Raw genomic sequence first — 27,711 nt, 5'->3', positions numbered from 1 at the left:
CTAACTGAGGCGTGAGAGAGCGAGAGGGAGGGAGGTTGGCTGAACTGCCCTGATTTTTATGTCTGACATTGACCGCTTCTACTGCAAGGCCGATGGTTCTTAACTGTGTGTGACACCTTATGTTTATTTTAGACTGCCACCTCTGTCTGCAGCACCATGTTATGATGAGGTGTTGTGCCTGGTCTTGCTGTTGGAGCTTTGATTTGGGTTACATTCTCTTGCCTTCATTTTCCAGTGTTGCGTTACCAGTAGAGCCTAAAAGTCAGTGTCTGCGTATGGTACAGTATGTCCTTTCTAATGCAGTAAGCTATGCTCTGTACGTGTGTCCAAGTCACAGGCTGATGAGATGGCGAGAAGACATTGTAGAAGACAGGACGCAAATCAAATAGTAGTCACGTACCGAATACAACCGGTGTAGACTTTACAGTGAAATGCTTACTTAGTAGCCCCTAACCAACAAACAACAAGCAGCTTTAAAAAATACAGATAAGAAATAAAAGTAACATATCATTAAAGAGCAGCAGTAAAATAACAATAGCGAGACTATACACAGGGGGTACCGGTACAGGATCAATATGCGGGGGCACTGGTTATTTAAGGTTATATGTACATGTAGGTAGAGTTATTAAAGTGACTATGCATAGATGATAACAGAGTAGCAGCGGCGTAAAAGAGGGAGCAATGCAAATAGTCTGGGTAGCCATTTGACTAGATGTTCAGGAGTCTTATGGCTTGGGGGTAGAAGCTGTTTAGGAGCCTCTTGGACCTAGACTTGGTGCTCCGGTGCCGCTTGCTGTGCGGTAGCAGAGAGAACAGTCTATGACTAGGGTGGATGGAGTCTTCGATAATTTCTAGGGCCTTCCTCTGACACCCACTGGTATAGAGGTCCTGGATGTACTGGGCCGTTTGCACTACCCTCTGTAGTAGAGGTCGACCGATTAATCGGAATGGACGATTAATTAGGGCCCATTTCAAGTTTTCATAACAATCGGAAATCTGTATTTTTGTACTGCGATTTTATTATTATTATTTTTTACAACTTTATTTAATGAGGCAAGTCAGTTAAGAACACATTTTTATTTTCAATGACGGCCTAGAAACGGTGGGTTAACTGACTGTTCAGGGGCAGAACGACAGATTTTTACCTTGTCAGCTCAGGGATTCAATCTAGTCCAATGCTTTAACCACCTGCCTCACGAGGAGCCTGCCTGTTACGTGAATGCAGTAAGAAGCCAAGGTAGGTTGCTAGATAGCACTAAACTTATCTTATAAAAAACAATCAATCAATCATAATCACTAGTTATAACTACACATGGTTGATGATATTACTCGTTTATCTAGCGTGTCCTGCGTTGCATAAATCGATGCGGTGCACTTTTGTGAAAAAGGACTGTCGTTGCTCCAACGTGTACCTAACCTAAAACATCCATTCCTTTCTTAAAAGCAATACACAGAAGTATATATTTTTAAACCTGCCTATTTAGCTAAAAGAACGGTTAGCAGGCAATATTAACCATGTGAAATTGTGTCACTTCTCTTGCGTTCATTGCACGCAGAGTCAGGGTATATGCAACAGTTTGGGCCACCTGGCTCATTGTGAACTAATTTGCCAGAGTTTTACGTAATTATGACATAACATTGAAGGTTGTGTAATGTAACAGCAATATTTAGACTTAGGGATACCATCCGTTAGATAAAATACGAAACGGTTCCGTATTTCACTGAAAGAATAAACGGTTTGTTTTCTAAATGATAGTTTCCGGATTCGACCATATTAATGACCAAAGGCTTATCAACTCCTGAGATTAGGCTGGTGTAACCGATGTGAAATCGCTTCCTAGTTAGCGGGGTGCGCGTTAATAGCGTTTCAAACGTCACTCGCTCTGAGACTTGGAGTAGTTGTTCCCCTTGCTCTGCATGGGTAACGCTGCTTCGAGGGTGGCTGTTGTCGATGTGTTGCTGGTTCGAGCCCAGGTAGCGGCGAGGAGAGGGATGGAAGCTATACTGTTACACTGGCAATACTAAAGTCCCTATAAGAACATCCAATAGTCAAAGGTATATGAAATACAAAGGGTATAGAGAGAAATAGTACAAGAATTCCTATAATAACTAGTAATAACTAATAACCTGGGAATATTGAAGACTCATGTTAAAAGGAACCCCCAACTTTCATATGTTCTCATGTTCTGACTTAAACGTTAGCTTTCTTACATAGCACATATTGCACTTTTACTTTCTTCTCCAACACTTTGTTTTTGCATTATTTAAACCAAATTGAACATGTTTCATTATTTATTTGAGGTTAAATTGCTTTTATTGATGTATTATATTAAGTTAAAATAAGTGTTCATTCAGTATTGTTGTAATTGTCATTTGTTGTAATTGTTAAATATCCAGATGGTGTAGCAGTCAGGCGTATTTGTGCTTCATCTTGTCGTGTCCCATGTATATATATTTTTCTTCGCATATCTTTTTATATTTTTCTAAACCCTTATTTCAAAATACTCTCCTGCAACCCACCTCACCCAATGTGATGTGGACCTGCTTTTTCTCTAAAGTTTTTCTTCCCCTCTTACTGGAATCTCTCCAACATAAACTAGCCAGCTAACTAGCCAGCTAACGGTCATCAGCTAACCTTAGCTCGGAAAGCTCTCGCCAGTTTGTACAATGCGATTCAACCAGAGCGTACCGGACCTATTTTTTTCTCTCCATATCCCCGGATTCCTATCACAAGCTCTGAACCTTCTCACCTTCCGACCTTCGCAGCTAACGCCCCCTGAATGCTAGCTGTCTAGAGCACAATGGACTGTTGGCTTACGAGGCCCATCGAATACATTCCGAAGTCACTAGCTAGCAGTCAGCTATCCTTTGCTAGCAGTTATCAGCTACCTTTATCCCGGACACCTCTCGCCAGTCTGTACAGCGTGACTCAAACCAGAGCTAGTCAGCCTTATTCTTCTCGATATCTCCGGATTCCTACCGCAAGCTCTGAACCTATTTTTTTTTGTGATAAACATTTTTATTATGATATTTTTTCATATTTTTTTCCACCTGGAATTATAACAGCTAACGACCCCTGAACGCACAGCCGCTAATCTGCAGTCTGCTAGCTATCTTAAGCACATTGGACTGCTGACTTAAGAGGCCCTTCGGACATATTTCTTCGGCCACTATACATATTTTGCCAATTGGCCTAGTTTACCACACGGAGCCCTGCTGATCCATCCACTGATGTAACTGCACGAGGGGGGCACAACAGACTTCCCTCCGTTGTGTCATCCCTCTAAGGCCTTTCTGTTAGCCTGCTAGCCCCGTGCTGCTTGAAGGCACGCACTGGACTTGTATGATCACCCGGCTATGCATGCCTTTCCCTAACGTCACCATGCCGTGTCGATTACTGTTCTGGTTTGTAACTATTGTTTTATTTCACTGTAGAGCCTCTAGCACTGCTCAACACGCCTTGGCTAACAATTTAGTTCCACCCCCCCACACACGCAGTGACATCACTTGGTTTAAATGCTATTTCTAGAGACAATATCTCTTTCAATATCACTATATGCACAGGTTTACCCCCACTGTATTCACATCCTACTATACCTTTGTCTGTACATTATGCATTGAATATATTCTACCGTGCCCAGAAATCTGCTCCTTTTACTCTCTGTTCTGAACGTACTAGGCGTCCAGTTCTGTTAGCCTTTAGCCGTCCCCTTATCCTACTCCTCCTCTGTTCCTCCGGTGATGTAGAGGTTAATCCAGGCCCTGCGGTGTCTACCTCCACTCCTTCCCCCAGGCTCTCTCATTTATTGACTTCTGCAACTGTAAAAGCCTTGGTTTCATGCATGCTAGCATTAGAAGCCTCCTCCCTATGTTTGTTTTATTCACTGCCCTAGCACACTCCACCAATCCAGATGTCCTAGCCGTGTCTGAATCCTGGTTTAGGAAGACCACCAAAAACCTTGAAATTTCCATTCCTAACTATAACATTTTCCGACAAGATATAACTGCCAAAGGGGGCGGTGTTGCAATTTACTGCAAAGATAACCTGCAGAGTTCTGTCTTACTATCCAGGTCTGTACCCAAACAATTTGAGCTTCTATTTCTAAAAATTAATCTTTCCAGAAACAAGTCTCTCACCGTTGCCGCTTGTTATAGACCACCCTCTGCCCCCAGCTGTGCCCTCGACACCATATGTGATTTGATTGCCCCCCATCTATCTTCTGAGCTCGTGCTGCTAGGTGACCTAAACTGGGACATGCTTAACACCCCGGCCATCCTTCAATCTAAGCTTGATGCCCTCAATCTCACACAATTTATCAATGAACCTACCAGATATAACCCCAAATCCGTAAACACGAGCACCCTCATAGATATCATCCGAACTAACTCACCCTGCAAATACACCTCTGCTGTTTTCAACCAAAAGCTCAGTGACCACTGCCTCATTGCCTGCATCCGTAATGGGTCTGCGAGCAAATGACCACCCCTCATCACTGTCAAACGCTCCCTAAAACACTTCTGTGAGCAGGCCTTTCTAATCAACCTGGCCGGGGTATCCTGGAACGACATTGACCTCATCCCGACAGTAGAGGATGCCTGGTTATTCTTTAAAAGTGCCTTCCTCACCATCTTAAATAGGCATGCCCCATTTAAAAAAAAATGTAGAACCAGGAATAGATATAGCCCTTGGTTCACTCCAGACTTGTCTGCCCTTGACCAGCACAAAAACATCCTGTGGCGTTCTGCATTAGCATTGAATAGCCCCCGTGATATGCACCTTTTCAGCGAAGTTAGGAACCAATATACACAGGCAGTTAGGAAAGCTAAGGTTAGCTTTTTTAAACAGAAATTTGCATCCTGCAGTACAAACTCAAAAAAGTTCTGGGACACTGTAAAGTCCATGGAGAATAAGAACACCTCATCCCAGCTACCCACTGCTCTGAGGCTAGGAAACACTGTTACAACCGACAAATCCACTATAATTGAGAATTTCAATAAGCATTTCTCTACGGCTGGCCATGCTTTCCACCTGGCTACCCCTACCCCGGTTAACTGCCCGGCACCCTCCACAGCAACCCTCCCAAGCCCCCACCATTTCTCCTTCATCACCCATATCCAGATAGCTGATGTTCTGAAAGAGCGGCAAAATCTGGACCCCTACAAATCAGCCGGGCTAGACAATCTGGACCCTCTCTCTCTTAAATTATGCCGAAATTGTTGCAACCCCTATTACTAGCCTGTTCAACCTCTCTTTTGTTATCGTCTGAGATTCCCAAAGATTGGAAACCTGCCAAGGTCACCCCCCTCTTCAAAGGGGGAGACACTCTAGACCCAAACTGCTCCAGACCTATATCTATCCTACCTTGCATCTCTAAGGTCTTCGAAAGCCAAGTTAACAAACAGATTACTGGCCATTTTGAATCACATCGTACCTTCTCCGCTATGCAATCTGGTTTCCGAGCTGGTCATGGGTGTACCTCAGCCACGCTCAAGGGCCTTAACGATATCATAACCGCCATCGATAAGAGACATTACTGTGCAGCTGTATTCATCGACCTGGCCAAGGCTTTCGACTCTGTCAATCACCACATTCTTATTGGCAGACTCAACAGCCTTGGTTTCGCAAATCATTGCCTCGCCTGGTTCACCAACTACTTCTCTGATAGAGCTCAGTGTGTCAAATCGAAGGGTCTGTTGTCCGGTCCTCTGGCAGTCTCTATGGGTGTGCCACAGGGTTCAATTCTCGGGCCGACTCTCTTCTCTGTATACATCAATGATGTCGCTCTTGCTGCTGGTGATTCTCGAATCCACTTCTACACAGACGACAACATTCTGTATACTTCTGGCCCTTCTTTGGACACTGTGTTAACAAACCTCCAGACGAGCTTCAATGCTACAACTCTCCCTCCGTGGCCTCCAACGGCTCTTAAACGCAAATAAAATTAAATGCATGCTATTCAACCGATCATTGCCCGCACCTGCCCGCCCATCCAGCATCACTACTCTGGACGGCTCTGACTTAGAATACGTGGATAACTAAAAATACCTAGGTGTCTGGCTAGACTTTAAACTCTCCTTCCAGACTCACATTAAGCATCTCCAATCAAAAATTAAATCTAGAATTGGCTTCCCATTTCGCAACAAAGCTTCCTTCACTCATGCTGCCAAACATACCCTCGTAAAATTGACCATCCTACCGATCCTCGACTTTGGCGATGTCATCTACAAAACCTTTTTGGAGTTAGAGCTACAGGATGCAAATTTCTGCCTGAAGAAGCTGGCCTTTGCTTTCCTGACTGACTGCGTGTATTGGTTCCTGACTTCCCTGAACAGTTACATATCGCGGGGACTATTCGATGCTATTGCAGCCCGCCACAGGATGTTTTTGTGCTGGTCGAGGGCAGTCAGGTCTGGAGTGAACCAAGGGCTATATCTGTTCTTAGTTCTGCATTTTTTGAACGGAGCATGCTTATCTAAAATGGTGAGGAAGTTACTTTTAAAGAATGACCAGGTATCCTCAACTGACGGGATGAGGTCAATATCCTTCCAGGATACCCGGGCCAGGTCGATTAGAAAGGCCTGCTCACAGAAATGTTTTAGGGAGCGTTTGACAGTGATGAGGGGTGGTCGTTTGACTGCGGATCCGTAGCGGATACAGTGATCGCTGAGATCCTGGTTGAAGACAGCGGAGGTGTATTTGGAGGGCCAGTTGGTCAGGATGACGTCTATGAGGGTGCCCTTGTTTACAGATTTAGGGTTGTACCTGGTGGGTTCCTTGATGATTTGTGTGAGCTTGATGGCATCTATCTTAGATTGTAGGACTGCCGGGGTGTTAAGCATATCCCAGTTTAGGTCACCTAACAGAACAAACTCTGAAGCTAGATGGGGGGCGATCAATGCACAAATGGTGTCCAGGGCACAGCTGGGAGCTGAGGGGGGTCGGTAGCTTATTTCTGTAGAGAGTAATTTTTAAAATTAGTAGTTCGAACTGTTTGGATATGGACCTGGAAAGTATGACATTACTTTGCAGGCTATCTCTGCAGTAGACTGCAACTCCTCCCCCTTTGGCAGTTCTATCTTGATGGAAAATGTTATAGTTGGGTATGGAAATCTCAGAATTTTTGGTGGCCTTCCTGAGCCAGGATTCAGACACGGCAAGGACATCAGGGTTAGCAAATTGCTCTAAGAGCTGCAGCCACCAGAACAAGCAACTGAAACCAGTAGAGACTACATGTTGAGACTGGGGCCTGCTGCCTGCCCCAAGTACAGGAGGGGGAGCTACTGCTCTTAACCAGCTGGCTGGACTGACTGACTGGTTGACTAGACTGTCTGCTGCAGATGGCTTTCTGCTTGGCTGACTAGCAGGGATTATTAGTTGGGATTGGGCCGTTTGTTGCTGAGGTGTCACCCGACAGTGCAGGATGAGGATCAAAGTGATTCAGATCTCCATCCTGTCCCAAAGCAATGAGTGTAGACTTGGCTTCCCTACTGGAAAGCTTGGTGGCCCTGACCTACCACCTGGCTCTGTGTTCTGGGTTAATCTCTCTGTGAACCCTGGGTGGGGTTAACGGTTAGCCACAAGTTAACATTTGCAGTAGCATCCAGGCTAAACTCCCATCCGCCAAGCGTGAGCATTAGTGTCCAGGCTGCTCCTGAGTCCTGTCATCTGTGACAGACAGATAGTTACTAGTGTGGGTAGAGGGAGGTCTGTCCTTCCAAGGATGAACAGAAGGAATGTCCGCTTGGATAAGATGAATGGACATATGATGTGGTGAGATGAAGGATTGGAGGAGGATGAGGACATTCTGCAGGTCGCCGCTGTTATCCCCCTCCCCTTCCCTGTTTCTCTCCCCCTCTCTGTCATGTTGCTGCAGTGTAATGGGGTCGTTGAGGTATGTGTGGTGTGTGTTTAAAGGGCTGCTTTCTGCTGCAGTGAAAGGCTGCTGCTCTGCTATGTCTGCTGCTGGTGTGTCTGTCTGAGTGACTAGCCTCCCCTTCACCTGGTGGGTGCACATCTGAAGAGACTGGATAGGTAAAAATTATATGTTGAGGAGCCCTCTGGAAGGTTAGGTGAGGCTATCGCAATATTGATTACACCTATCCAGTCTCATTCAGATTTACAAACGCTAGACTAGGGGGAGTTGGGAAAATGATATTATCCACAGAGAGTTGAGGAGACGTTGCAGCAGGATCCTGGAGGCTAGTCCCATAGGCCAGGGGTTCTCAAACCTCTCCTTGTGGGACCCTCAGCCGTTCTATGTATTTGAACTATTCCACAGCTATAGCACACCTGATTTTTTTTATAGCACAACTAATCATCAAGCCCTTGACTAGGTGAAGCTGATTAGTTCAGGGCTTCAACAAAATTGTGAAATGTCTGGGGGTCCCCATGGAGAGGTTTGACAACCACTGCCATTGGCAACCCTGTCTTTGTGTATGCACTCTGTCTGTTGCCCCGTTAGACCATCCATTGGATCAGTTTCACGTTATACTTTTTAAGCAGACGTTTGTCAGCCTGGAGGAACCAGACGTGTGTGTCTTTCATGTAAAATGCTGAACCTTTGTCATATAGGAACAAAGTTGCATGGAAACCCTCCAACCATGACTTTCTCTCTCTGTCTCTCTCTCTGTCTCTCTCTCTCTCTCTCTCTTTCTGTCTCTCTGTTTTTCTGTCTCTCTGTCTCTGTCACTCTCTCTGTCTCTGTCTCTCTCTCTGTCTCTCTCTCTGTCTCTCTCTCTCTGTCTTTCTCTGTCTCTCTCTCTCTCTCTCTGTCTCTCTCTCTCTCTCTCTCTCTCTCTCTGCAGCATTTTCAACTGGCTTTGATTGACTCCAACCCCTGCACTTTGTCCAAAGCTGAAAGTAAGTAACATTACACCCCCATTTCTCTCTCTGCATGCACAAACAGCATTCCTCTCCTGTTTGGTACCATCACTGAAACCCCAATTCATTACCTCTCTCCTGTTCTCTCCCAGCATGTTGAGTTAGGTAGGCGAGCTGATGTGTTGCTGGATTATTAAATATGACATTGTCAAGTTGACCATTTCTCAGTATTAACCACATAAAGGAAAGGCCACAGAATGCCGGCTGGATATTTTTATAATTTGATTATTTCCTCCCAGTTGTCATGCCATTTCCCCACAGCCCGTTTGCCTGAGCCGGGGGTTGTCAAGGAGACACGCGCACGCACACACACACTCACACACACACACACTCCGAACGCCTGCCTAAGACTGGGTTGCCTAGGAGACAGCATTAGGGGGGATCGGCATAAAGTACCTCGGCAGAGCTGAGACTCTGACACACACTTACATGTGAGCAGTTTCATCTACACACACACACACACACACACACACAGGGGACCTAACCTCCCCCTCTCCCATCTGTAACCACACACCATGCAGACTACTTTGGTCTGCACCCATCTTTTCCCCACAGGAATACAGAAAACAGTACATGGATTAATTTGCTATAGCTCTATGTAAAAACATGTTTTTCTTCAATCATGAATTTCTACCAGTTGTTGCTGTAGCTTCTGTTTTGGTTGCATCACTAGGGAAAATGTGAGAGAGCACCCTATGTAAGTGATTATTCTCCTGTCCTGTGTATCAGTTTATATCTCTCGCTCTCTCTTTTTCTATTCACAGTTCAGTTCCACATCGCTCATTTATATGAGATTCAGGTAAGAAATCCATCCTTATTCCCTCCTCTTCTCTAGTGCTGGTAGTAAAGGCTGCACTGCTGTAGCAGCCAGGTTTTTACCTCAAGTGGGTGCTACATATTGGTGGTGGGTCGGTTAAGTATGCCCCATAAAATGAATGGCTTCTTTCTCCTTAGTAAATATAAATCTCTACATATTTCTATTAGGGATGCACCGATATTACATTTTTGGCCGATACCAATACCCAATATTTTCCTTGCCCAAAAAAACTATACCGATATTTTAAAATTTTGCGCCTTTTAAGCATTCTAGTACAGTTAAATAGTTCACACACACACGGACCAAAAAAGTTATTTTGTTGGCATTTACGTATGTCCCCATTACCAGTAAAAATAATCTAAACCTATTTATTTCACTTACTTGCTGTGCTGTAGAGGTCGACCGATTATGATTTTTCCACGTCGATACCGATTGGAGGACCAAAAAAAGCCAATTACGATTAATATATATAATTTTAATAATGACAATTACAACAATACTGAATGAACAATGAACACTTATTTTAACTTAATAAAATCAATTTAGTCTCTAATAAATAATGAAACATGTTCAATTTGGTTTAAATGATGCAAAAACACAGTGTTGGAGAAGAAAGTAAAAGTGCAATGTGTGCCATGTAAAAAAGCTAATGTTTAAGTTCCTTGCTCAGAACATGAGAACATAAGAAAGCTGGGGGTTCCTTTTAACACTAGTCTTCAATTTTCCCAGGTAAGAAGTTTTAGGTTGTAGTTATTATAGGAATTATGACGCATTGACTCGTTCTCTCTATACCATTTGTATTTCATATACCTTTGAATATTGGATGTTCTTATAGGCACTTTAGTATTGCCAGCCTAATCTCGGGAGTTGATAGGCTTGAAGTCGTAAACAGCGCTGTGCTTCAAGCATTGCTAAGAGCTGCTGGCAAACGCAGTAAAGTGCTGTTTGAATGAATGCTTACAAGCCCGCGGCTGCCTACCACCGCTTAGTCAGCCTGCTCTATCAAATCATAGAATTAATTATAAAAAAACACAGAAATAGGAGCCTTTGGTCCTTAATATGGTCAAATCTGGAAACTATCATTTCGAAAAACAAAACAAATCGGCTATGCCAATTAATCGGTCGACCTCTACTGTGCTGTTTCATTGTTCATTCTCAACCAGGATTTCATCATACATGTCAAGGAGTGAAGTTTCCGCTCTGTCTATCTGTGGTCTCTCTTCCTCGGTGCACATCTTGTCCAGCTGTGTCTGTAACATTTCACATAAACCCTGTTTCTGGTCTGCATCGAAGTAGCGGTCCTTGTACCTAGCATTGAGCATGGTGGCGACACAGTAAAGAGGCTCAGAGAGAATGCCACCGAATCGCTTGTTCACAGCCTTGAGTACTTTTCTAAGTTTTAACCCCACAGTCTGTGTTTGCAGTTTTGTTGAGCAGGCGTATCAATGCCATGACAGAGGGTATCACGTCTGCTGCAGACGCAGTTGTTCGAATGGCGCTAGGAGTGTGTTTGTGTTTTCAAGTTGCAATACGGCTTTCCTCAGTACAAAATCCTTGTCGACCCACTGTGCTGTCAGACTCTGCATGCTCACGGGGCTGACATCGCTGGTCCAAATGTCAGCCGTGAAGCTAATAGCAGTGACGCCCATAGCAAGTAGCTCATAGATGTGCGTTTCGGTAGGGCAACATCTGAAAAATAGCGCCTACTTGGTAGTGTGTGCCGGGGCTCAAGGTTATCGACCAGCTGGCGAAAACCAACATCATCCACGATAGGGAACGGTTGATTGTCAAAGGCAATGAATTCCATTCTTGGTGTTAACCTTTTCACACGTACCATCACACGGGTGTGATCATTCTACAGTGGTCCCTGTAGCGTACGATCAAACCAGTGTGATTAGAACGCTTATTTAGAACGGACCGTTTTTAATTGAGTAAAACACTCTCTGGAAATCGAAAGTAATCCTACGATGGGTAGTTTCTGCGTGCTGCCATGCTTTTTTCTCTCTCACGGTAACCAAATATAATAAGAGAAGACGAGATGAGTTTGGTCTGTTTATAGTATGTATGTTGGGTGTGTCGTCTACCATCGTTCACATCACACCATTCATTTCCGGAAGTTCTCAAAAAATGAGTGAACCTTTACTCACCTCATTTTGTTATAACATCTTTGGTCCCACAGACGATTACGTGAAACCAAGAATGCTTTGTAGCTCATCATAATCAGTACAAACTTCAACAACAAAAAATTACATGTGCCCATTATAATCTATGCAAAAATCGGAATGCATGATTTGTCAATAGAACTTTAAAACGTGAATAAAACAGTAAATGTATAAATAATTAACACACAAAACATTTTCTGATAGTGATTTATTGATACAAGTGACATGTGCCGGCAGTCAATTACGTAACCTCTCACTTCCACTCTGAGCCATTCAGTGTTGTTGTTTACAGTGGGGCAAAAAAGTATTTAGTCAGCCACCAATTGTGCAAGTTCTCCCACTTAAAAACATGAGAGGCCTGTAATTTTCATCATAGGTACACTTCAACTATGACAGACAAAATGAGAAAAAAAATCCAGAAAATCACATTGTAGGATTTTTAATGAATTTATTTGCAAATTATGGAGGAAAATAAGTATTTGGTCAATAACAAAAGTTTATCTCAATACTTTGTCATTGCCAACAAAGGGTATATAACAGAGGTCAAACGTTTTCTGTAAGTCTTCACAAGGTTGTCACACACTGTTGCTGGTATTTTGGCCCATTCCTCCATGCAGATCTCCTCTAGAGCAGTGATGTTTTGGGGCTGTTGCTGGGCAACACGGACTTTCAACTCCCTCCAAAGATTTTCTATGGGGTTGTGATCTGGAGACTGGCTAGGCCACTCCAGGACCTTGAAATGCTTCTTACGAAGCCACTCCTTCGTTGCCCGGGCGGTGTGTTTGGGATCATTGTCATGCTGAAAGACCCAGCCACGTTTCATCTTCAATGCCCTTACTGATAGGAGGTTTTCACTCAAAATCTCACGATACATGGCCCCATTCATTCCTTCCTTTACACGGATCAGTCGTCCTGGTCCCTTTGCAGAAAAACAGCCCCAAAGCATGAAGTTTCCACCCCCATGCTTCACAGTAGGTATGGTGTTCTTTGGATGCAACTTAGCATTCTTTGTCCTCCAAACACGACGAGTTGAGTTTTTACCAAAAAGTTATATTTTGGTTTCATCTGACCATATGACATTCTCCCAATCTTCTTCTGGATCATCCAAATGCTCTCTAGCAAACTTCAGACGGGCCTGGACATGTACTGGCTTAAGCAGGGGGACACGTCTGGCACTGCAGGATTTGAGTCCCTGGCGGCGTAGTGTGTTACTGATGGTAGGCTTTGTTACCTGCTCTCTGCAGGTCATTCACTAGGTCCCCCCCGTGTGGTTCTGCAATTTTTGCTCACCGTTCTTGTGATCATTTTGACCCCACGGGGTGAGGTCTTGCGTGGAGCCCCAGATCGAGGGAGATTATCAGTGGTCTTGTATGTCTTCCATTACCTAATTTCAAATTTATTTTATTTTTATATAGCCCTTCGTACATCAGCTGATATCTCAAAGTGCTGTACAGAAACCCAGCCTAAAACCCCAAACAGCAAGCAATGCAGGTGTAGAAGCACGGTGGCTAGGAAAAACTCCCTAGAAAGGCCAAAACCTAGGAAGAAACCTAGAGAGGAACCAGGCTATGTGGGGTGGCCAGTCCTCTTCTGGCTGTGCCGGGTAAAGATTATAACAGAACATGGCCAAGATGTTCAAATGTTCATAAATGACCAGCATGGTCGAATAATAATAAGGCAGAACAGTTTAAACTGGAGCAGCAGCACGGCCAGGTGGACTTGGGACAGCAAGGAGTCATCATGTCAGGTAGTCCTGGGGCATGGTCCTAGGGCTCAGGTCCTCCGAGAGAGAGAGAAAGAGAGAATTAGAGAACGCACACTTAGATTTACACAGGACACCGAATAGGACAGGAGAGGTACTCCAGATATAACAAACTGACCCTAGCCCCCCGACACATTAACTACTGCAGCATAAATACTGGAGGCTGAGACAGGAGGGGTCAGGAGACACTGTGGCCCCATCCGAGGACACCCCCAGACAGGGCCAAACAGGAAGGATATAACCCCACCCACTTTGCCAAAGCACAGCCCCCACACCACTAGAGGGATATCTTCAACCACCAACTTACCATCCTGAGACAAAGTTGAGTATAGCCCACAAAGATAATTGCTCCACAGTTGATTTCTTCAAACCAAGCTGCTTACCTATTGCAGATTCAGTCTTCCCAGCCTGGTGCAGGTCTACAATTTTGTTTCTGGTGTCCTTTGACAGCTCTTTGGTCTTGGCTATAGGAGTGTGGAGTGGGACTGTTTGAGGTTGTGGGCAGGTGTCTTTTATACTGATAACAAGTTCAAACAGGTGCCATTAATACAGGTAATGAGTGGAGGACAGGGGAGCCTCTTAAAGAAGACGTTACAGGCCTGTGAGAGCCAGAAATCTTACTTGTTTGTAGGTGACCAAATACTTATTTTCCACCATAATTTGCAAATAAATTCATAAAAAATCCTATGATTTTCTGGATTTGTTTCCCCCTCATTTTGTCTGTCATAGTTGAAGTGTACCTATGATGAAAATTACAGGCCTCTCTCATCTTTTTAAGTGGGAGAACTTGCACAATTGGTGGCTGACTAAATACTTTTTTGCCCCACTGTATGTATGAGGCTAGTGAGATAAGCTGCAGCATCAGCAATGTCTTTTCAAAAGGAGACAACTCACAAATGCGGAATTTCTGGAGATTTTTTTAAATGACAATGAGTCTGAGTATGAAAGTCAGGAATCAGATTCTGACAGTGAGGAGCTGCCTCCCAACCTTGTAGCCATTGAGAACCGTGAATCTGAGGACTCCTTGTCCACGGATGAAGTCACAGGTCCCTTTGAAGATGCTGGTGGTGGTGGAGGCAGACCGGCAGTGGATGAAGTACAGGAGTTCTGTGGTAGCTGGAAGGCTGCCAGCCATTTCACCCCTCCTGGCCCTGCTGTTTGCTTTGATGAGTCCCAGTCTGGAGTGCAACGCCCCTTGCCATTTCCATCTGAGGCAGAGCGCTTCAAGTTGTTTCTGACAGTGGAGCTGGTGGGAGAGATAGTAGAGGAGACCAATCGCTATGCCTTGGAGCTACAAGAGAAGAGAGAGCCAGGTGTGTGTGGGAAACTCGCTAAATGGCTGACAAGCACAATTAGTAAAATGTATACCTTCCTGGTGACCATCCTCATGGGGATAGTAAAGTAGAACTCCTTAAGAGAATACTGGAGAATACTTTGCCACCCTTTTTCCCCAAGACCGCTTCCTAGTTTCCCCAAGACCGCTTCCGCTTCCTAGTGCTGTGAAGCCTGTATTTTGTCAACAATGCTCCTGTCATCCTAAATGACCCCATTATACAAAATAAGAAATGTTCTTACCAGTCTGACATCAGCATTTGGTCGAGTCTTTGTGCCATACAAGGACCTATGCATTGATGAGTCCCTGATGTTATGGAAGGGTCGGCTGGCGTTCTGTCAATATATTCCCTCCAAAAGGCACAGGTTTGGGGACATGTTCTTTGTCATGTGCGACATGAAGACAGGATTTGTCCAGGACATTATAGTTTACACAGGGTCCACCACTGACATCCAACATTATGAGGGGCCTGTGGTGTCCGGGTCCGTGGTGATGACCATGCTGGCTCCTCATCTCAGCAAGGGACACACTTTGTATGTGGACAATTGTTACAGCAGTCCCACACTCTTCCAGCATCTGCTCTCCAACAGCACAGGGGCCTGTGGCACAGTCAGGTCGAACAGGAAAGGATGCCGGCATTTGGATGCAAGAAGATGCAGAGAGGGGAGGTGGAGTTCCAGGAGAACAGTCAACAGCTGGCAGTAAAGTGGCATGACAAACGAGACGTCTTTGTCCTCTCCACTGTCTATACAGCAATCATGTCGGCCACAGGGAAGGTGGACCACCTGACGGGAGAGAGAGAAATCAAACAAGACTGCATGCTTGACTATAACCTCAAAATGTGGGCAGTGGATAAGGTGGACATGATAAACAGCTTTGTGGAATGCACTCGGAAAAGTGGTATAAGAAGATATTTTTCCATCTGATCGATGCTGCCCTCAATGGTCACGTAATTCACTGCCAACTAACATGTGAGATGATTACTGAACAAGGTATTTTTTGTAATTGGACATACAGTTCACATACAGAAACTATTAACATAATAATGCACTTACTTTCATAGAAACACAGCCTGGATTTGAACCAGGGTGTCTGTAGTGACGCCTCTAGCACTGAGATGCTGTGCCTTAGACCGCTGCGCCACTTGGGAGTCATAAGTCCAGGGTAGCTTCAAAATACAACACAAGCTAATACTTCTCTGATGCAATTAGCATTGTTTTCCAGAGCTAATAGAAGAATGTAGCTAGCTACATAAGCACGATTCAATATAACACCATAAAGGTTATGAAATGAGTAACGTTACCTCGCGTGTCCGCGGTCATAAGGAATATACACATCTATTATGCTCCATACATAGTGAGCTGTGGTAGAAATGGCATAACACGACATCCAGAAACTATTATAACGTAATAAGGCACTTATTTTGATAGAAACACACATTTCCAAAGTTATTGGTAATGAAAACCACAATGACTGTGATGCGGGCAACAGACGGAAAATGTGCACACGTGTGCAGATCCTGTTCTGATGCGCAAATGTCTGCAGACTTGATCTGCACAAACAATTGGAAAGTGCTTGGGGAATTTTGTCCGGGTCAGAAATGTCCAAAAAATGTATTGTGCGCAAATGTAGAAAGGACAACTTTTATGTGAATGAATGAGGCGGAACACACCTCAATTCAAACTGTTCTTAGAAAATAAAAATGCGTTCGAGAGGTTTGGAACCCACACATGAAAAGGTTCATGGATTTTGCCTTTTAGTTGTCTTGCTGAAATGTTCTTACTCTTTCATATGACTGCTCGACTTGAACTTGTTTAGTTGTTGGAAGTGTGTGCTTAGTATTTTTCTGCTTTTGTTCTGTGTAGCGCTGTATTTTTCGTGGCGTCATTACATCGTCTACCTACAGTTGAAGTCGGAAGTTTACGTACACTTAGGTTGGAGTCATTAAAACTCGTTTTTCAACCACTTAACAAATTTCTTGTTACGGTTGTGTTCATTTAAACTAGGGACACTTCTACCTCTCATGGCCACATGGTGCCATCTTTAATGTTATGCACACAAAAAGTGCATAGGGCTACTAATTTTATTTGTTTGTTGGTTTTCAGTATAAAACTTGGTGAAATTATTTCAGTGTGTGTTAGAGGTTGACCGATTTATGATTTTTCAACGCCGATACCGATTATTGGAGGGCCAAAAAGCCGATACCGATTAATCAGACTATTTATTTATTTGTAATAGTGACAATTACAACAATACTGAATGAACACTTATTTTAACTTAATATAATACATCAATAAAAATCCATTTAGCCTCAAATAAATAATGAAACCTGTTCAATTTGGTTTAAATAATGCAAAAACAAAATGTTGGAGAAGTAAAGGTGCAATATGTGCCATGTAAGAAAGCTAATGTTTAACTTCCTTGCTCAGAACATGAGAACATATGAAAGTTGGTGGTTCCTTTTAACATGAGACTTCAATATTCCAAGGTAAGAGGTTTTAGGTTGTAGTTAATATAGTATTTATAGGACTATTTCTCGCTATACCATTTGTATCTCATATACCTTTGACTATTGGATGTTCTTATAGGCACTAGTATTGCCAGTGTAACAGTATAGCTTCCGTCCCTCTCCTCGCCCCTACCTGGGCTCTAACCAGGAACACATTGACAACAGCCACACTCAAAGCAGCGTTACCTATCGCTCCACAAAAGCCACGGCCCTTGCAGAGCAAAGGGAATAACTACTCCAAGTCCCAGAGCGAGTGATGTTTGAAACGCTATTAGCGCACACCCAGCTAACTAGCTAGCCATTTCACATCGGTTACACCAGCCATTAGGCTAGAAGTCATAAACAGCGCTGTGCTTGCGAAGAGTTGCTGGTAAAACGCACGAAAGTGCTGTTTGAATGAATGCTTACGAGCCTGCTGCTACCTACCATCGCTCAGTCAGACTGCTCTATCAAATCATAGACTTAATTATAACATAATAACACACAGAAATACGAGCCTTTGGTCATTAATATGGTCGAATCCAGAAACTCATTTCAAAAACAAAACGTTTATTATGTCAGTGATATATGGAACCGTTCTGTATTTTATCTAACGGGTGGCATCCCTAAGTCTAAATATTGCTGTTACATTGCACAACCTTCAATGTTATGTCATAATTACGTACAATTCTGCCAAATTAGTTCGCAATGAGCCAGGCTGCCCAAACTGTTGCATATACCCTGTTGCATATACCCTGACTCTGCGTGCAATGAAACGCAAGAGAAATGACACAATTTCACCTGGTTAATATTGCCTGCTATCCTGGATTTCTTTTAGCTAAATATGCAGGCTTAAAAATATATACTTCTGTGTATTGATTTTAAGAAAGGCATTGGTGTTTATGGTTGGGTTCAGTCGTCCAACGATTGTGCTTTTTTCGCAAATGCGCTTTTGTTAAATCATCCCCCAGTGTTGAATCGATTATATGCAACGCAGGACACGCTAGATAAACAAGTAATGTCATCAACCATGTGTTATAACTAGTGATTATGATTGATTGATTGTTTTTTATAAGATAAGTTTAATGCTAGCTAGCGACTTACCTTGGCTTCTACTGCATTCGCGTAACAGGCTGGCTACTCATGAAGTGCAATGAGAGGCAGGTGGTTAGAGCGTTGGACTAGTTAACCGTAAGGTTGCAAGATTGAATCCCAGAGCTGACAAGGTAAAAATCTGTCGTTCTGCCCCTGAACAAGGCAGTTAACCCACCGTTCCTAGGCCGTCATTGAAAATAAGAATGTGTTCTTAACTGACTTGCCTAGTTAAGTAAGGGTAAAAAAAAAATAGGCACCAAAAAATACCGATTTCCGATTATGAAAACATGAAATCGGCCCTAATTAATCGGCCATTCCGATTAATCGATCGACCGACTGTGTGTGTGTATCAGTACATTTTGAAAATCTCCAGCACATTTTAACAATACCGCGATAATACTGATAACCGTGCTGATTTTGGTCACTATAATTGTGATGTGAAATTTTCATACCGTTTCATCTCTAGTACCCTTTCAACAGCTCTGATTGATTGAAAAACAATTCTCAACCCAGAGGATCAATAACTCCAGCGACCGATGGCACAGACAGATGAGGCTTTGCCCATGTTACAGTTGAAGTCGGAAGTTTACATACACTTAGGTTGGAGTCATTAAGACACGTTTTTCAACCACTCCACACATTTATTGATATCAAATGATAGTTTTGGCAAGTCGGTTAGGACATCTACTTTGCGCAGGACACAAGTAATTCTTCCAACAATTGTTTACAGACAGATTATTTCACTTATAATTCACTGTATCACAATTCCAGTGGGTCAGAAGTTTACATACACTGAGTTGACTTTAAACCGCTTGGAAAATTCCAGAAAATTATAGGCTAATTAACATAATTTGAGTCCATTGGAGGTGTACCTGTGGATGTATTTCAAGGCCTACCTTCAAACTCAGTGCCTCTTTGCTTGAAATCATGGGAAAATCAAAAGAAATCAGCCAACTTCTGACTTCACCTGTGTACATATGAGATAAAAACAAACAGGGATGGCTGTGTACATGCTACATCTCCTCTGCTGTAATTTATATGATGCGGACACCAAGGAGATGACATTTCATATGAAGCTGCATCAGATGCTGCTCATGTTTCATAATAATAACAACAAGGAAAGATGTATCTAGACTGGAGCGTGGTCACAATGTCCACATCCATTTAGGCCAGGAATTATCGGGGTGCAGCTGGATACTTCAATGACCAACCAGGTCACCCATAAAAACATCTGAAATATCACCAGGGTCACCAAGCTTTGCAACTCTGGCCTAAACCCATCTTAAAATTCATAGGAAAACGTATTCAAATGTTAGATTACCGATCATGCATCGGTAAGAAAACTAATTAAAACATTACGATTGCTGGTTCACTATAGTTTTTTACTCATACAGGGCTTTACATTTTCCTTGCATATGTTCCTAAATATTTAACTGTGCGACCTGGAATCTTTTTTTGGGAGCAAGTTCTTTTTTGCGAAAACAATGCATGACCATCATATTTCTTATTTTTATCATAGAAAGAATGTAGCCAGCTACATTTCCTAATGTTTTGCTTAAAGTTAATCTTGCATTTCATCCGAGAAAAGTAGGCTGGCTACACCTAGATAAGTACTGTAGAAAAGTAGCTACACTTCAGCCAGAGCACTGTCAGAAGCATTTTAGATCTGCGTTTACAAAGCGGTATCATATGCGTTATCATTTTTTTCCTGCGTAAAAAACGCAGACTTCTGTGTTAACTAGCAGGTTAAACTTAGGGGTTGCGTTATCAAAGTGGATGAATTCATAAGGTGACGCAGCATCATATTGTATTACCTTTCCGCCGTGTTTGAGAAGTCAACGCGCTTTGGATGAGTTCTCTGTTCACAGCTGCCACTGCTATCCTTTTGTCTCCTCTCTGTTCTTGGCCAGTCTGCTCCTTCCCCCCCATTCTCCTCCAGACTCCACACAGACACAGCCTGTACACATGCTGCTCCAGAGCCAGTACTGTTCTTCCTTCAGACAAGCATGCGTCAAAACTTTGTTCATTTGCACAATGTCTCTCGTTCATATGTGCTTGTAAAACATCCAAACTCACCAAAAATGACATTGAGTAGTCCTACCTATATATGTGAGCTGAATTGCCTTTCTTTGCAATTTTAAATTTACGTTTGCGCTCGTTAGCATATTTAGCTAGCAGCCTCCATGGAAATACGCGATTACTTTTGCTAATATGGTTAGCATTCTGGTAATAGACACCCAATTGGGATTTTTTTTCTTCGTTTTCTGGCGCCCCGAGTACTAAACCTGTAATACCATAAATCCCGGGATGAGAGAAGGTATGACGATATGAAAATCTCGATACCACCCAAATTTTGACTTTAGCTGCGATGTAGGGGTTATTTATAAACTTTTTATAAACATTACACATCAAATAGCCTAACAATGAGGGAAAAAAGTTTAATTTGATTTAACTCCAGACTCCCCGGGTCTCCTGAAGTCCTCTTTTTTTGTGTGCAAATGTTTTCACCACAGCCTGTAGGTCCAGGTTGCAGGCCCGACTGTTTATTATACTGAGTATTGCCAACCCAGACAGTCTTTCCTGAGACATTGTGCATTATACGTCCATTGCGCTGCACACATTTTAAACTTTGTCTTGAATGATGCATGCCAAGATACACCAGAGATAATGGACTGTTGATATTGCAACCACACAACTCAAACGCCGATTCACCAGTATGAACAAAAATCCCAAATCGCTTTTAGGTTCAAGCAAACCAGAACTGTCCGCTAAATATGATAATCTGTTTGCATCTGCATCTTATTGGTTGTCCAGTATCAAGACGACCTGTCCCCAGAGCTTCCTATACAGTTAATCTATTTTCTTAATGTGTTGAGGCCAGCAATTAAGGAGAACAAGGCTTCATTACAGATGTTGCAGTACTGCTTTATTTGAAGCACTCCTCGCTTCTGCCCAGTTTCCTTGTTGTTGCTATGGCAATCAAGCTGTTTCTTTCCATCCCTGAAACTATCGCTTCTGTGGAGTGATTTGTTTTCTAAACTAAAACTCATAAAGAACTACATAGGAAGCATTAGGCTCTAGGTCTGATATGAGCTTTTGAAAACCTGAGTAAGCTCCTCTCATTGCACTGGCGCCGTCGTAACCTTGACCATAGCATTTGTTCGCTGATATCCCCCTTATAATTTCTATCAGTTTAGTTATTTATTTTTCAAGGCCTGGGGCAGTTTTTCAGTCACATTCCTGAAGCAAACACTTAGCTTTCTAGTACATATGGAAATTAAAGATGTTTATGAATAAAATTACTTTTATAGGGTTACTGTCAAAATGATTTACTACATTTTAAAATATACATTGGTGACAGGCGCATGAGCCTCCCGAGCTCGTACCCCCCACCCCTTGAGGGGGCTGTGGGGATGTCCGGTCCGCCAGTGAGCCGACCCCTTATTATAGCCACACTATGCCTGATCCACTTAAGGCATCAGCATGCTTCAGTTTGTCTGGCGCCTAGCCGAACAAGTGTGAAACAAGAAAAAAAACAAGAAAAAAAGCAGCGAAAATACTGTTTGTCCATTTTGAGATGCCGTAGCAAGATAACTCATGAAATCTGTCATTCATTTTGGCGTTTTTGCCGAAGAGATCTTAGGCACACAATTTTACAACCATCTTAAGATGTTTGGTGCAGTATTTTTTTTTTTATGTGCATGAAAACTAGTCGCCTCTCATTGAATGACAACACAACTTTATTGAAGAATCCCTACTGTTGACCAATCATCAATGAAGGGGTGTAGAATTCGGCTTGCCTCCAGAATAATAATTGTATGCCCGAACAGCCGAAAAAACCCTCAAAGTTCAAAACGTCACAAAATGTCGTCATGATATATACACGAACCTCTACCGAACTGTTTCGGCTGGGAAGCATGCGGACGCCTTTACTCATTGCTAGCATGCACTGGGAGTCTGGGCTGCAGTCATGCTGCACATAAGTTAACACACTTAAATAATGCAACACAGCATGTATGAATGCTGTGTACAAATGTCGAAACTGTTAATTATTGTTTGCAACAAAAAAAGAACCCTACAGGTTAGAACACTTTACAATAGAAGAAGATACCGGTAGCTTCCAGCTTTTGTAGGCTAACTTTCCTTGCTAGCTGAAAGCTAAAGCTAACATCAATCAACCCTAGTAGTTTATTTATAATATGCAAACCATAATGCAAAATATGCTGATTGCCACCAAAAACTATTAATTTGGTCTCTCTGTCTCTCCCAAAGATTATTTATTGCCTCAGCAAACTGACTGCCTCATGAATAACAGGCTGCGCAATTAATTTTTTAAATAAGCTACTTCTTTGCAAATGTTGTTGAACAGTACAAAATAAGTCCCAGATGGAAGGGAAACTGATTGTTTGTCATATGTAGCCCCATGAAATCAGCCAAAACAAGCTCAATAACTAAATGCATGTACACACTCCTATTGAATATGCATTCAACTGTATGATAAGGCTACATCTTGATTTACCCAGTTAATCAATAGAGATTTACTATTCAAATAATGGTAATTTCCGTAATTAGATTGTATAATTGATTCATTAATGCATACATAGCAGAACCTGAAAAATGTTGGATGTAAAAAAATATATATATATAAAAAATCTGTCTGGATCAAGTGCCATTGTGTGACTGGCTAATATGCCTTGTTTTTTTCCATGGTATCATTTTGGTATTGAGTATCATGATAGAGTATTGTGATACTAAACCTGGTATCGAAGTCAAAATTCTGGTATCGTGACAACACTACCTACCTACAGTAATGGATGTTACCGTTTCATCGGGGAACAAAAATTAAGTAAACAAACGTAAATTGCTGGATTAAGGTTATGTTTTTTTATTTCATGCAGCCACAGAATAGATAAGGCAAAAAAAATATTTTGAATTCGAATTTCACATAGTTTAAGTAAGCAAGTCAAATAAAAAAAACAAGGAAAATTAGCAGCATTCACATTGTAGGCACGGCAGTCTTCATCAGCCTCAGAAAGCCAGCTCGCTCAACAATTTGAAATGGCATCATGTCCTTTGCAATGTAATATGAAAGGGCTGCACTGAGGTCTTGAGCATTTTTTTGATATGGGTGCCTAAGCAGCCTGCCTTTTTAAATACTTGCTCGAGTGTCTGTGTCACAACTGTAGATGAGGAGGGACCAGTAGCGTCACTGGGTTTGACTGCTGCACACTCACTCTGTAAACAAGGGAATAGCAAATGTATTATTATTATTGGTGTTTTATTATTATTATTATTCTGTGTTGCATTTGAGTATATATGCAATGACGCCATGCACAATTTACATAAATACAAATGAGTCTTAAGAAGAAAGTGATAGTATTTGCAATGATCCCAACAATCGACATAAATACATGAGTCTTGTATAGAAGTCTTGTATAGGAGGAGGAGTCTATAGTGTTTATCCTGTTGGAACACTTTTACAACCAAGTCGACGTCTGATGGATTTTAAATTAACAAAATATGTTGGTTGGGTGACTGAACTACATAACGTGTTATCGTGTGCAATGGGAGAATAGAGTCGGCAGACACACGACACATACAGCAGCAGAACAACGTGTAGTGTTTTTACAAAAGTAGGTCACACTGAAAGCTTCAGTTTACATTATGGTCATGCTATTAGCAAGTTAGACAGACAAACCATGACATTTTCTGCCGTTTCAAAGTTCACACATCATGCATTGAGCTAAAAGTTAACTTACCCTGGATTTGCTATAAAGTAGTGGGTGGTGATCACGAAGATGAGTCAAGAGATTTGAAGTTTTGCCCCCTTTGCAGCAATATTTTTTTTTGCATGTTCTGTAGACAGGGTGACCATCTTCGATTATGTTTCCCTCAGCACTCTTGTAAAACCCAAAATACGACGACACTTCAGATTTGGTCCTCTTAGAAGGCTGAAAAATCTCCCGAGCCGATGTCACTGCCTTCCGCCATGTTTTCACACGAAACCAAACCCACGTTGCATGCTGCGCCTGCGTCAGACTGTTGCTGACTTTTGTTGATGCTGGACAGTATTTACTGTGCGCTTTTCCAACCCGTGGTAACCAAACACAGTTTTAATGATAATTACAATTTGTAACTGTAATACTAATCGTCTGGAAATTTACCGTGGTTTATTGTGAAACCGGTAACTGTTTCATCCTTAAAGGGTACACAGTATCTCTCGTGTTGAGTTGGTAATGGTTGGTGGATTAGAACCTGGTGCTGGGTGTATTGCCCTATAGTAACTTTGTTTACCCTGACATGGGTTTTATGGTGGCCAGACAGGAAGAGCCCAGGGCCAGACTGCTGTGTGTGTGTGTGTGTCGAGGGCTTTCGAGGCTGCAGACATGGAGGCAGGTCGCTCTAGTGATGGAGTAAAAGAAGATTAGAACAGAGACCTCCAGACTACACACACACACACAACTAGATCAGACTCGAGGTCAGTTAGAAAAATAAACAAATCTTTGTCCAGTGTGGCTTCTCAGGTTTCCCCAGATAAAAACTGAAGGTGGGATGATTAACGCATACACACACACACCACTTAAAACCTGTCCGACGTGTTAAGTCTGGCCTGTCCTGTCCCAGACTGACCCTCCCCCTGTCGTGTGTGTGTGTGTGTGTGGTCAGTCTGAAAGGCCTCACATTGTATTGGATTGGTCTGAGGAGGTGTCCAGACTTCTTTGTGTCCGACCAGTGAGACCATAAAACATACTGACCCTTCTTTCTGGCTAAATCAACCCTCTCTCTCTCTCTCTCTCTCTCTCTCTCTCTCTCTCTCTCTCTCTCTCTCTCTCTCTCTCTCTCTCTCTCTCTCTCTCTCTCTCTTTCCCCCTTGTCATTCTGCAGAAGAAATTCAGAGCAGCAAAAGAAGCATATGAGAGTTTACTACAGACAGAGAATCTTCCTGCACAGGTGAAGGCTACTACACTGCAACAACTGGGTAAGTCCTTCAGTCTCTCTCGTATATACTACTTTGTCAGACTGTCATTTGTTGAAAGAAAATGCGTTACTTGTTCCCATCATGTCATTTTCGTAACAACCTGTTATTTCCTTTTGGATTTTGTTGAATATGTTGAAAAACGTATCCTAGTTTGTTTTTGGAAGGTTTTGATATGAAAAGTGCTGTCTTTTACATTTTATAGTCAAAAGGGAAAGTGCAACACTCATCTTTTTCAAGCTATATAAATTGGTTGCTAGAATTTTGTAGAGCAGTGTCTATAGGTGGTGTGTTTTATATATTTAGTTGTCAGTTACTGACCACATTTGTGCCCCTTCAAAATAACCTAGGTTAAATACCGTGTACAATGCATTGCTAAAGATATAGTACTTTGTATTTGTTGTTGATGGTACTAATATGAACCAGGTGTATAAGGTTGATAACACAGGGTTGCATCATGCATTGTGTTCTGGGATATGTTGTGCACGGTATTCCCAGCTGGACAGTTTTCCCAGATCTCCACTTCTTCTCTGCTCCCTTCCCTGTTTTCCCAAGTCTCTCCCAATCCTCCAGTGTCCGATGCAACAGCTCATTATGGAGGTGTTAGTTTGTGTACCCCAACCCCCATGCTACACACAACCACAGACACACACCTCTCCAATGTCGTCCTCTCCAAACACACAGCTCTTGTCTTTTTTCTTGCCATCCTCCCTGGTTAAGAATGTTCCCTCGGTCGTAAAGCCATTCTCTCTTTCTGCCCTGACGGCCATTCTCTCTTTCTGCCCTGACGGCGGCTCTGCCAGGGTTGTCATGGTGACCTCCCAGCAAGGCTCGCCACAGGTGTTGAGGGGAGTGAGTGGGAAGTGTGTGTATGTCTGTGTGTATGCCCGTCCTTAGGGAAGTGTGTGTGTGTGGAGAGGGGAAGGAGCCCCTGGGGACTTGTTTAGACCTTTGAAGACATGGCTGGTGTGTGTATGGAGGAGGAATCTCCCTCGCTCTCTCTCTCCCTCCCTCCCTCCCTCCCACTTTCTGCTCTCTCCCTCCCTCTTCTTTAGAAAGCTCTAGACAGACAAGCCATTTGGTCCGTTTATGAGACTGGAGCTTTTACACACCAGACAGACAGAGCAGTATCTCTGAGCCTGACAGTGTAGTACTATACCAGTGTATAGTGAATATTAGTGTAATATTAGTCACTCCAGCTGTACCATTGTTATCCGATCTAGCTAGGCTTGGTAATAGACTAGCAGAAAGACCTGCTGGATCAGTGGTGGTGAGAGTTACTATTGCAGACAGTGAAGTGTAGGGTGCTGCTAGCTAGTGGTGCTGTTGACCAGCTAGCAGAAGGCTAGCCCTGCACCCAGACTAGTGGTGGCAGTTGTTGGATCCTCCACCCTCCTAACTCCCTTGGTCTGGTCTCCTCCAGGCTGGATGCATCACACAGTGGAGCTGTTAGGGGACAAAGGCTCCAAGGACAGCTATGCCATCCAGTGTCTGCAGAAGTCGCTAGAAGCAGACCCCAATTCTGGACAGTCCTGGTACTTCCTCGGCAGGTAAGAGGCTTTCCTTTTCTTTTGTTGACATTTTCTTTCATAGTGAATTTCTACTGGCTCTAGTTACCCTGCAGTAAGGTTCAACAGCAGTGTATTGAGTAGTACTCTGCCCATAAGGCAGCAAAGCTCACCAGTCTTGTCTGTTCTCTCCTACTGGGTTCAGCCCCAGTCCCACCTGTTTCTCTACATTCTACAGGCCTAGACAGTAGTCGTTTCAGAGCTTCGTTGTCTACTTTTCTGATCACACTGATTATTGATTAGTGATTATTGATCAGTTTTCTCACTTCCCACTGGGAAGCTCATTTTTGTTACACAGAAACCTACAGATGAATAGCTCTAATTTTATTTATTTTTTATTTCAGTTTGCCTTTCTGCTAATCCACACAATTGTATTATGACTTAGACTTATTTGATCCATTTGATTATGGATCATTAGGGTACAGTTGACATGGTTGGGCTAGTGCTAACCTAAAGTAGCATGTGTGGAAGAAATGTCTAGATCCCCTACATACTGGTCTTGACGAGAATACAAAAAACTGTTGGGGGAGGTTCTCTTCAGCACTGCTTAACCAAACCAATACACGTGGAGGGTGCTACATATGGAAATTGTATCTATATATTTTTTTCATTGGAATTTCTGAAAATGT

General features: G+C 42.9%; 1 protein-coding gene across 6 annotated transcripts in view; it reads left to right on the top strand.

Moving 5' to 3' along the window:
• kdm6a (lysine (K)-specific demethylase 6A) overlaps positions 1 to 27,711 on the top strand; it is a 94,370-nt gene that overhangs the window by 47,782 nt on the left and 18,877 nt on the right. For all 6 annotated transcript variants that reach the window (XM_024389150.2, XM_024389149.2, XM_024389148.2 and 3 more), the window contains 4 exons: positions 8,806 to 8,860; positions 9,646 to 9,680; positions 25,424 to 25,517; positions 26,938 to 27,064. In XM_024389150.2, coding sequence (XP_024244918.1) covers positions 8,806 to 8,860; positions 9,646 to 9,680; positions 25,424 to 25,517; positions 26,938 to 27,064 — 311 coding nt within the window. The remainder of the gene's footprint in view (positions 1 to 8,805; positions 8,861 to 9,645; positions 9,681 to 25,423; positions 25,518 to 26,937; positions 27,065 to 27,711) is intronic.

The sequence above is a fragment of the Oncorhynchus tshawytscha genome, linkage group LG26, assembly GCF_018296145.1.
Source record: "Oncorhynchus tshawytscha isolate Ot180627B linkage group LG26, Otsh_v2.0, whole genome shotgun sequence".
Taxonomy (NCBI): domain Eukaryota; kingdom Metazoa; phylum Chordata; class Actinopteri; order Salmoniformes; family Salmonidae; genus Oncorhynchus; species Oncorhynchus tshawytscha.
The sequence above is the reverse complement of the archived record's forward strand: the minus strand, read 5'-3'. Positions and strand labels throughout refer to the sequence as shown.